The sequence below is a fragment of the Lagenorhynchus albirostris genome, chromosome 20 (assembly GCF_949774975.1).
Source record: "Lagenorhynchus albirostris chromosome 20, mLagAlb1.1, whole genome shotgun sequence".
NCBI lineage: Eukaryota > Metazoa > Chordata > Mammalia > Artiodactyla > Delphinidae > Lagenorhynchus > Lagenorhynchus albirostris.
The window spans coordinates 42,386,360-42,398,863 of NC_083114.1; the positions used below are offsets into that span (position 1 = coordinate 42,386,360).

Genomic DNA, 12,504 nt, shown 5'->3' on the forward strand with positions numbered 1-12,504 from the left:
TAGGTGAGTATCCATTTACCTCACCTTTCTTAAACTCACCGTCTGTATGTCCCTCACTCTCTTTCCCTCTGCAGGTTCTAGTTGTACTTTAAAGTCTCTGATGCTTACAATGAAAAATTCTAGGATTCAAACAGATTTGCTAGCCCCTATGAAATGCCCCCCAGTTCTACTCCCTTGTGTCCCTGAACAAAGAGAGTAACAATCAGCAATGCTCCTGGGAATCTCTGAATAGGAAGAGAGGTTTCAAATAGTAGGGAAAGATCAAATCCAATCTTCAGACCTTATTCTGAACTATCGCCTCCATTCAATTCAACCCAACACTTAACTATGCAAACCACTGGGACTAATCCTACCAAGAAGTCATTTCTACTTTAGTCCTGATTACCTTTCTCTCTTCTGGACTCTTACAAAATCTATGGTCTATGCCATACTAATTGCTCTCAACTGTATTCTTTATATCGTGTGCAATAAGTTCTTACGCCACTGGAAAACAAGTTTAATGGTGATCAAATCTTTCTATCTGCCCAAAAGAATAGATGAATGCTTAGTAATAAATATTAATTTGAAATATATTTTTGAGCATTTCCTTTGTGTTACCACTGAATAGAATTTGTGGATGTAAAATATAAAAAGCAAAGGTTTTAAAGACTGAAACATCCTGCTTCATGCCCTGTCCTCTTGTGCCCCTTAATATACACATTTGAACTGATCAGACTTCCCATTCAAATTGTGGAAATTCATTTCCCAAATTCAAAGAATTAGTCAACAGTAGCGCCCCTCTCCCCAAAGATCCCTTTATACAACAAGACCCTCCATGACCGGAAGTAGAAGTGCAATGATTTCCATCATTTCTGAGGTAGTGTTCACATCTGCAAAGAACACACAGTAGCCCTTGAATATGAGGGAGCTAAAAAGTGAATGGAGTTGGTTGGTTGGTTTCCAACTAGCAAGAACTCAGAAGCAGAAATGTTAGTATTTTGTTATCCAAATGGTTAGTATAGTTAAAAGAAAAAATAAATGCAATGGAAACTTTAAGCCATACCTTTCCCAGAGACTGATCTGAACTTGAGAAATGGCCTCTCAGAGAACCCTAAGAAGCCTCTGCTTCCATCTTATGTTTCATATAGGGTAATTTTTCTCTCTACTACTACATGGATTCTGATTACAGAAAAAGAACCAGGGCAATCACCAGCTTCAGGGAGAATTTGGGAGGGCAAAAATTAAACTCTGCTGTTGAATGGTTTTCTTTATAATACTGAAGCCACAATACAACATCACTAAAAAATACAAAGAAAGCACACTCCAATACTATGTACTTCATTTACTTCACCCACCCATCACCTCCACCCACCCATCACCTCCACCAAAAGAAACTTAAAACAGGTTGAGCCACACACAGTATGTCTGATCTGAAAGTATTTGTGACACAGCAGCTTACTCTTGCAAATTATTAGCTTAATAGTGAGTTAAAATATAGTCACAGGAAAAATAGACTATTCTGGGGAGTAAAAGGCAAGTGGGAAAACCCAAACACTTTTTAAAGAAAGACAACAAATATACTCAGGCATAAGATCTGCCATCAGAAACATTTTCTTTTTCTTTCTTTTTTTTTTTTTGGTATATTTAAAAAACTTACCCTGAAGAGATTTTCCCAATCCCTGGCCCAGCTTCCACCCATGTTTCTGGAGTAAGCGATGTCCAATATTATCCTGACAGACAGAACAGAGAGACAAACCAAAAATATTCCAATAATATATTCTTCCCTTCCTAGTGATATTTAAACAGGTGATGAACAAGAGATAATTCTACATATATGCATGCAAAAAGGTGCTAATAATAGGGTAAATGTGCCCAATAAAGGGGGCATTAATGTAAAAAGAAATACTGGCTAGTATTTTATATGGGAAGAACATACAGGGTAAGGGTCCTTTCTGATGGTGTGCTGGGCAACTTTTGTACATAACACTTTTAAAAGGAGAAAAAAGGGAAGGGGAAAAGGGGAAGAATACATTTATGAAGTTTAAAACTAACATTAAAAAGCAAAAAATCAAGGTACTTATACAATCATATCCACCACCTAGACAGCACCACTTTATAAGTTTTTTAAAGAAAATCTACATTGTGTTTAGTTATTCTGCTTATGTGTCAGGCTTTCATGATACAAAGTAAGTTGTAAGTGTAAGACTGCCCCACCACTAGAAATGAAAACACAATCAGAGCAAAATCCAGGCTAGACTTGATTGGTTTTTTAATATATATATAAATATAAATATTTAACTAGCATGCAGCCAATATTAAACTGAAAAAAGTGAGGTTAGTAAAATAAGAAATTAAATTGATTAAACAGAAAAATAAAATGAGCTCAAGCACAGACTGAGTGATGCATTTCAACATGTAATCTAACAAAAATACTAAAATGTTAGAATGAAACAGGCCTAGCAGTAAGTTAACAGTAAAGAACCATTAGTGCATGTAGGGGAAAAAAACCAATATACATAATGTCTCATCTTCCTAGGAGCACAGTGGAAAAGATCTTTCAATGTAAACCACATGAAAAGACACCAGAAACAACAATTAAATGTCAGCTTTTGTGTAAGGGTTCAAGATCTTAGAAAACTCTGCAGACCTTTGTCCAATTCTTTGCTTTTTACAAATACTGCGAAGTACAGAGACAAAGCTAAAATAACCATTAACACTGTATGAGATAAAATGATGTTACTCATCCAAAAGAAAACATTAAAAAATTTTAAACACAAAGTGTTCTAGTCAACTAAACCAATTAGTCTCTGAATTAGAATCAAATCTCATATTAAATTGCTTTTATCTTCCAGCTCCATATTCAACGGTAAAATGGTCTTCGGAGTTACAAAGGAAAGAAAAAAATTATTTCACTATTATATTCTCTGACAGTAAGTTACAAAAGGAAAATTAAGCCTCCCCAATGCTCTGTTTAAAAATTTAAAAAAAAGGTCAACTTCCTTCTATGAGTTTATGACAGGATGCCAACTGGAAAACTGGGCTGAATTTCATTGATCAGAGGAACAAAGATTGGGATACTTTAAAAAAAACAAAAATGTGGCAAATGATAATGAGAAGTCTGTTTCTAAAACAAAACATGCAATTGTTTTAAACCTATATATACAAAATCATTACTGTGCACAAAAGGTCACTAGAGATTATTTTTTGCTAGCAACTTAGAGAATGAGAAAATGCTACAGCTATGTGTAATCCCAGTATAGAATGCCTAACTATTTATAAATAACTTTATCGTTAAAAAAATTTTGTAAGTCTTAATACAAGTAATGTTAGCAGAAAAGGAAGATAAAGAGGCCTTTATAATACTACTGTGGAAATAAACTTACCCGTACATAAAATCATTGTTTTACATCATCGTAACTCCTACAACTGAATTAACTATGGGAAGGACAAGGATAGCAGAATGACTCTAAGATTATGCAGCTGATGGAAGTATTGTTTAATTTTTTAACAGACTAATTTTGTAACTATACTTGGCACAGATTTACGGTATTAAACCATGCTGACAAAAATTGTTGTCCCTTTTTTTAATTTAAGAAAACTCACTCTTTTGGCTAAGTGGAGATGAGACATTATGCTGTGTTATATTATGAATGCACTAAAATAAACAGACAGATGAAGCAGTATGCTATTTCCAAAAGCAGTGCAAGTGGAGTGAAAGCATTTCCATACGAACCTGGCTTTAAAAACTGGGCTGTCAAAAGAACAGTTAAATGTAACACAAAGTAAGAAACTGTCCAATCACTAACGGTCTTTTTTTTTTTGTCTTGTTTTCAATTCACTGCTTGCAATTAATGTATTTATTAAAGAAGAGTGAAAGCATAAGTAAATTCACGAGTCAAGACCAGCTGAGAGATTCAAGAGCAGCGTGTTGTGACTGACAACAGTGAAAGGAGAAGCAAATGTTAAAGGGAGAAGGAGGAAAAAGAAAAATTTAGGGTTATACACATTAGCACCACTTTTACAAAACCACTCAAGATGGCTGTCACCTTCTCAAAAAAACTATTGATACAAAATGGCAGTGGTATTTCTCTTCTAAAACTTTAGGTGAAAACTGTTCTTTAATTAAATCTACTTCCCCAAGTATGCACAGGGAATGAACTGTCAGGGGTTATATTAAAATTATTAACATGCCACTCTGTGTCCCTGCAGTTATAACAAACGCAACAAAAATAATAGGCGTATCTCCCAGAAAGTCTTCCCCTCACCAGCCTCCTAGATTAAGTGAATGACTAATACAGAAAATCTAAACCTTTCCTATCATTTCAGCCTATCTGCTTTTGGAGGAAAAAAGGCAGTTCTGTGACTCTGGAGAAATGACTAGTATTCATTATGGTCCTTTTTCTTACCAAAAAAAGAAAAAAGTTTTATAAACACTAGTCAAAACTCCAACAGGCTTAAGGATGATGGGTAACAAGAAAGGCACACCAAAATACCTTATAACAAAGTAGAACAAAGCAGACTTGTCTAATCTGAAGTGATCAAAATGTTCATTGAACTTTCACTGTGAAAGAGCAAGGGATTCAATGGCCAGCCTGTGAAAATCATTAATCTACTCTCTCTGGTTAGGTTGCCAATTATTCCCGTGAATGTTATAACAGTAAACTGCAGTAAATAATTTGTAGTCCTAACAGGTAATCTAGACCTAACATGGGCAATGAGTACTATTTAACTTCTGAAATAGTAACAATTTACTATTTTGGTCACTGTAATAGTCACTAAAAAACTTTCAGTTTTTTATTTTTAAATAAAATATATAATTTGCGATTTAGTTATAATCTCATAGAAGCAAAAATAAATAATAGATTTTATTTTTTCTTTTTTAACACAGCCTGGTTTGTGACTAACAAAGGGGCATGTACAGTGACAGGCTGTTTATAATTTAAATGCACATGGAAGAAATGCAGGGAAATACACTATTAATAAAGCAACTGAACTTTGCCCAAGGGAAGTAGGCAAAAAGCTGGTTTTCCACATGATTCACAGAGCTCCCACAACCTGTTTGTTTTTTTTTGTTTCAGGCCGTGTGGCACGGCCTGTGGGACCTTAGTTCCCCGACCAGGGATTGAATCCGGGCCCTCGGCAGTGAAAGTGCAGAGTCCTCATCACTGGACCACCAGAGAATTCCTCCCACAACCTATCTGTTAGTCTCTGTGCTTGAGACTCCAAAAATGGTGGCAGTGCAGCATTTTCTTTGGCTAGGCATGAAGTTTTTCTTAATTTTGGTTAAACTATGAAGCTGACCTAAAAACTCAAACTTTTTTCACCTAGATTATGTAAATTGGCCTTTACATTTTTTATATTTCTAAACTTAAATGTAAATTAAAGTGCCATATTTTAACCCTTTTTCCTCTGTATTATATGTGAGAAAGAATATAATTTTTAAATGGGAACATCATTTATAGCAAGAAATGTATATTATAAACAACTACCAATATGCTGAAAACACAATACCAGCCAAAAAACAAAAACAAAAAACCAACTCATTATTGTTTCATCCATTCCTCGACATTTTTATTAATTAAATACCAAGTAGAAAACTTTCCCAGAAACTTTGCTCCATGAAGCTGTATACCACCAGAGTAACAATGATCATTTTGGCAACAGCACCACCAATCTGTATAATGGGAGCCTGCGAAAATACAGATTAAAATTTACTTCACCGTGTGGGGCTGATTCCACATTTTTAATAGGAAATTGAATATCATGTCTCAAGAGAAAACTATACTACAATTATGTCAGTGACTAGATGAATACTAATTCCACACTGAATTTTCTTTTAGTTGACAGCCACATTCAATTTATACCATTTAGCTCATTTTCAACAGTGACAAAAATGGCAAGTCTCTTGAGTGGATTGTAAGCTTTGCTGATTGTGTATTAAAGACTCTAAGCAAAAACCAAGTGCTACTAGGTGAACCCATGCAAACAACAAGTTGTAAAAATTCCCAAAACAAAAAAATCTATAGCTCACTACAGATGACACAATGAAGACTAGAGAGAAAAGCCATATAGTAATGCTACACCATTCAGCTCCAAGAAGCACATTATTTATAGTGCAGTCCACATATGGTCACTGCTAAATGTCAAATCAGCAGTCTTACGGAGTTACAGTTTGGAACTAGTGGAGTCCACAGATCTAAACAGATATGCAACATGACAAAACCCACTTATACATATACTTCTAAATCCCTAGATATGCAAAGGAAACATCAGCAACTGGAATTTGAAAACTTAACATTAATTTTTAAAACCTGCTCGGTCAACCTGACAACTATACAGACAGAATTTTAATCAGTCAGGTAGAGCAAAAACCAAGTAATGGCTGATGGGTAGTTTTACTTCCAGCTGCAACAATGACAACATATTTTAAGTCTATGGTGCAGGCATTTTAACTTTTGGATAGCTTATAATCACTCTCCCATCTGACTTCTCATCTTCTTTCTATGATAAAGATCATAAAGGACCATATATCCTAAATCACATCAACCAATTCTTGGATCTATGGTGGAATCCTAGACTGGCCTATGGTTTTAGTTTAAGTTTTATTTGTTTTCTAAACATTTTATCTTTAAGTATATAGAGGTCATCATTATAGCTGGGACCTAAAAATCTCATAAAGCAATAACTTAAAATATAAGTTCTAAAAGTTTTTTGTAATGAGGGTAAAATATTAATACTTCCTACTTTCCTTTAATTCAGATAATCAAGTTGTCTGGCAATTCTTTAAAAATTTTCTTAGAACAGTGTTTTATTCTTGACCAGAAATTTCACTGAAAGATATCTGGTTGGCTGAAGTAAAGAAGGGAAAATAAAACTTTATAACAAAGATTATGAAATACTTTACAAATGCTGGATTTTGATGTGTTTTAAACATTTCCTGATTGAAACTGAAACACCTGTAATCATCTCAGGAACAAAGCTAATAAGCTTCAGAAGTTTACCAAAAGCATAATGCATTATCACATCTTTGTATCTCATTTCCCATCTTGCCGGTTTGCAACAAATTTACCCTATTACAAAACAAAAGGACCTTAATCCTATACTCACAATAACCCTTCACAAGGGCATATTCTTGGCACAAACCTGTGCAGAGACTTCCTCGGTTACCAGCTGCTGCAGATTACCTTTGTTAGAAAAAAAAATGACTAGACCTTTAGCTCCTGCAATGATCTGTAGACTCCCAAAGCTGCATATTTCCAGCCACTTTTGAGTTGCATGCTGTAGCAAAACAGTCAGCACCTCTCAATAGATATTGCTGCAGAGAAAGATTTTAATTCAGCAGAGACTCTTTCTGTGTGTTAGAAACAACGCCATTTCCCCCTAAAAACAAGATAGCTCAACAAGATAGCCAGCCAGCCAGACATATAACTAATATACACTTATTTGGTGAGCATTCCTAAGGTGATAGGGCACTTGGGGGTTACTACACTACCTATTTTGATGCCAATCATTTTAGGACTTTCTTTTAAAACTTTAAATTTATCCCCAAATGATTTGGTAACAGAAATAAAATCCCTCTCTTTTTGTCCCACTTCTATCTAACACCATGTCGGCTATGAAGCTCCTCTCCCCTACTACCTAAACTACCACATCACAAATAAAGCATATTTTAATGTGTTTCCGGAGTAAATTTTCATTGTAAGTATAATTTATTAATATACATCTCTGAACATGTAACTATTCATAAAAATATAAATATCTAGTCTGAGTACTATATACCATTTGCTATTTTTAGTGGAGAAGATAATAACCATTTAATAAATAAGGCATATATCAATTCCACTCCTACTTGTTGAGATTACTCAGTCCGACTGAATTCTGATAGTGTTCTCCCTATGACATGTGCTAGAAAAATTCCTGGACAGTGTGAGAGGAGAAAGAGCACTAGTCCCACATGCCACAGGAATGACTTTTCCAAAAATCTTTAAAGGTAGCCCTAAAAGAAGGCTTTAAAATGTTAAATATCATTTAATTTACTGCTTTTAAAAAAACTTTCTTGAGTATAATAATGACTACTAGGCTGCAAACTTAGTCTAGCTAAATTTCCTGCTACTGTTGAGTTAGAGTACCCACAGAATTATAGCTTGTATAATATTAACCAACCATGTACCTTGTAGAATATGGTACTTGGACCTTTCTTCTGACAGCTATCTGTTCTTAAACTTTGACCCAAAGAAACATTTAAATAAAATGGAAAAATTAAATTATTTTTCAAGTACAAGGTATTGACCTAGCTAGCCTACAGATTTTATTGTAAAACTCTACCTTGTGATAATTCCCAAGATGATATAGAACAAGGCAACAACTTCAGTGATTTTTAACTTAGCAAAGTGGGCTTGGCATTTTATCCTTAAATCAAAACAAGACTGGGCTTTCAGCACATCAGGTGTGAATTCTCCCTCTGCAGCATTATCACATGCGTCATCAATTACTGCCATGCCTAAGTCTAGCATCATGCCAGCACATTAAGACAGAGGTACTATATGCAGTGTTCACTGGACCAGAAGAACAGAAATAAGAAGGGGAGGTGGGGGAGAAAGAAACCCTAGAGAAGAAATTAAAAAAAGGCAGACCGTGCAATACAAACCAGATCATGGCTGCTTAGCTAATATGGGCCAACTGCTGTGGAAGAAAAATGTCGAACACCCCAAGTTGTGTAAATTTCTGTAAACATCTAAACACACACACAAACACACACAACACCAACCTAATTAGGAACATAAATATATGTTGATCCTTTACTATGGTACAGTTATGAAAATAAAAGCTAAAGTTAAAATATCTGCTCTCTAAATTGCCTTATTTTCCTGAGGGAGGAGAAGCTAGTGTTTCTTAAAGGGAGAAGGGGGATGTCTTAACTGCAATAGAGATTCTCTCTTTGATGATTTTTCATTCAAGTTAACCAATAAATTCCTGAAACCCTTATTAAATACGTACACTTAAGCACAAATATTAAATACTGACAATACTGACAAGTTTAGACATTTTAACAATGGGCTGTGTAATCTGAAAATAAAAGGCTTTTCAAAATAAAAATAATGTTCAAAAGTTAAGAGTCAGGAAAATAAATCTCCTTGTTCTATTGCTTTGCATCAATATTTAAAATTAAGTTGTGTGAAAAGATACAATCAACTTTTGACAAACACCAGACATCTCAAGCCACAGAAACCAAAATTACCATGTTTCACAAGAGTCTGGTAAATAAAACATATTAGTCCTTAACTGTTCCTAATGGAACATTTCACACATGATTGTGTTGCCCAGGAAGGGTGAAGCTTTTTAAAGGATCAAAATACATTTTACTCCTTTATTCAATTTACAAAAACACTAAACTTCAACTTGCTATCTTTAACAGGATATCAGTATGGGCCAAAAATGATATTTTTCCATCGAAATTCTAAATTGTCTCTAGATTTTTCACTGATTTCCCAACATATTAAATATTAGATTACAACCCAAATTCTATTTGATTACTGTAGGGCATGCAAGACCTCTAAACTGTACTATAAGTTATTAATAAGTTTAACTTCATTCACATCAAGTGTCACACGAACACTACCTATCTGTGACCCAAAATTAAGCACTGATCTTACCGATTCTATAGGCTTGTCAAGTGATGCTTGTTCAATTTCCAAATGTCCTTCTTCATACTGATCAAAGTGATTACCCTGAAAAAACAAGACAACAGTTATTTTTTCTGAAAGCAATAAATGCCAAAATTATTAGTAAAACTAATCAAACTAGGGGTTATTTTAACTTTTCATTCTTTTTCCTTAAACAAACTATGCCACAAATTCAGACTTTCTTAAATTTATAAAAACAATCAGAAGTCTAGATCTAATAATGTGAACTCGTCTTCCTATGATGAACATTGAAACTGCTAACTAAAACATTATCAACCATTTGGGCTATCAACTCTTTCATAGGCTGACTGTATTAGGAAGACTGCAGAATCTTAAAAACAAAGGGCTGTATTGTGTTTCACTTTTCCTAAACAATCTTGTGCTACAGAAAATAAACCCTAACGGCAGAATGCAAATAAAATCTGTATCACAATACTGTTCAATGTTGACAACATCGCTTTTAACTAAAACTGCTAAAACATTCAACTTTAAATCATCAAGTTCTAACTCCAAAGTTTCAAGGAATTCAGAAACAATCTCTTGACACAGTATCCCAAATACAGCTATTCCTCTAATGATCTGCCAAAAGAGATAAGCATGCCTGTATAATACCATATTTGACCACAATCAAGCAAGCTGTCACTGCAATTAGAATAAGTCAAAACAGCTCAATTGAGGATAGGTGCAGACAACTAGGAAATTCTCTCTAATCCTGGTTTTCTCTGCTCCATGAGAAAGGAAGAGCCCATACTTTGGCTTTAAATCAGAGTATCAATTTTCCGGTTTCCTTCGTGTTACAAAGTAGAGGGTATGAGGATTTGTGAGTCCTGAACTGACCTAAGTCAAAAGACTAAAGACTTCAGTCTAGCCTAAATTTAATTCAGGTGTGGAGTGGTATGACAACTTGAATGTTAACCTAACCAAAAATCACTTTGCTTTTTCAAAGTAAAATTTCAGTTGAAAGAATAAAGCTTAATGATAGCAAGCTCCAACATATAGTTTGCCACACTGTATCATAAACATTATGTTACTTGTTTCCCTCACCAGAATGTGAAGTCCCTAAGGAGAAGAATGGTGGTCTTGTAGTGAAAAAAAGTTCTGCAACTAGACAGTGGTGATAATGGTAGTACAACACTGTTAATGTATTTAATGCCACTGAACTGTGCACTTTAATATAATTAAAATGAAAATTTTTATGTTATGTGTATTTTACCACATTAAAAATAATAAAACTGTGTGGTAGAGTCTATCCAAAAAAAGAAAGGAGTAATAGGACAGGAGTGGGGTTTCCAAAGACAAAAAGCTAATCTTAAAAATGGAATAGGATTTAACAGCAGGTATCCCTTCCAAGAATGAGAAAAAGCAATCATCAACAAACACTAAAATGTGAAAAAATAGCTATCAATCTTGAAAGTCTGTTTTAATCTTCAATATTTTGTCCAACGATCTCTTTAAAATAACACCTGCCTCTTGGCATTTTAACTTCTATTCCAACATTTAAAAGTTTAACAGTTACTTAAAAGGTGTTAATTGCAAAGTACAGCTAAATTCCGAAATAATAAATATCCAGATAATTAGATTAACTCAAACCTCACAGTATTATAGAACACCAATGTCCAGCCAAATCTCATAGTTCTCTTTCATTCTATAGCTTGATATGATCTAATTTTAAAAGAATAATCTCGGGCTTCCCTGGTGGCGCTGTGGTTGAGAGTCAGCCTGCCGACGCAGGGGACACGGGTTCGTACCCCGGTCCGGGAAGATCCCACATGCCACGGAGCGGCTGGGCCCGTGGGCCACGGCCGCTGAGCCTGCGCGTCCGGAGCCTGTGCTCCGCGGCGGGAGAGGCCACAGCAATAAGAGGCCCGCGTACCGCAAAAAAAACAAAAAAAAGAATAATCTCAAACTACCAACAATAATTGGGTACTATTTTTAAAATAATTAAATCTTTAGAGTAGTTAACTTAGGACAACCGTGTTTCAAATCAAAGAAGAACTGCTCCCAAATTTATCACTATCAAAAATGATATAATAAAAGCACAAACACTTAAACAGATATTATTAGTGAACTACCAAGTAATTCTACAGAAAAGAAAATGCCATCTGGGAAAACCCATTCCAGTTCATCCTTAGTACACGAGAAATAACTCGAGTTTTTCCAAATAGATCACGAATCATTAGCAAAATCTTTTTTTGGGTGGCCGAACCACACAGGATGTGGGATCTTAGATCCCCGACCAGGGATTGAATCCGGGGCGGCAGTGAAACCGCAAAGTCTTAAGCACTGGACCACCAGAGAATTCCCTACAAATTACTGTTCATAAATACCAGATTCTAAACACAGCTAAGTTTTCAAATCATTCTGCATCTATCTAACACAATACAAAAGAGCATTAATAATACAGTTTGAGTCCAGGAAAAGATCCACACATTTATGTTTTTTTGAAGTACAGTTGATTTACAATATTTATGATTAATTGATTGACAAAGGTTCAAAAACAGAGAAATACGTATAGGTATTCATATGCAAAAAAATGAGCCTCAATCCATACCTCACACCATAATAAAAATATAACTCAAAATGTATCACAGACCTAAATGTAAAACCTAAAATTATAAAATTTCTAGAAGAAATATACAGGAGAAAATCTTGGTGACCTCGGGCGAGACAAAGATTTCTTAAGATACAACCCCAGAAGCTCAATCTATAAAAGAAAATATTGAAAACCTGGACTGGGAGAAAATATTCACAAATCTCAAAAGACCTGTATCCAAAATACATAAAGAACTCTCAAAACACAATAATAAGAAAACTCAGTTTTAAAGTAGGCAAAGATTTAAAC

At 34.7% G+C, this 12,504-nt stretch overlaps 1 protein-coding gene across 5 annotated transcripts in view; it reads right to left on the bottom strand.

Annotated features, from left to right (window-relative positions):
• Positions 1-12,504, bottom strand: part of GPATCH8 (G-patch domain containing 8) — a 98,394-nt gene that overhangs the window by 64,366 nt on the left and 21,524 nt on the right. For 2 of the 5 annotated variants that reach the window (XM_060133238.1, XM_060133236.1), the window contains 2 exons: positions 9,633-9,707; positions 1,637-1,709 (listed from right to left, as the gene is read on the bottom strand). In XM_060133238.1, the coding sequence (XP_059989221.1) occupies positions 1,637-1,709; positions 9,633-9,707 (148 nt within the window). Of the gene's footprint in view, positions 1-1,636; positions 1,710-3,712; positions 3,731-8,626; positions 8,662-9,632; positions 9,708-12,504 lie in introns of those variants that run through there. The other 3 variants (XM_060133239.1, XM_060133240.1, XM_060133241.1) reach the window with 3 other exon arrangements.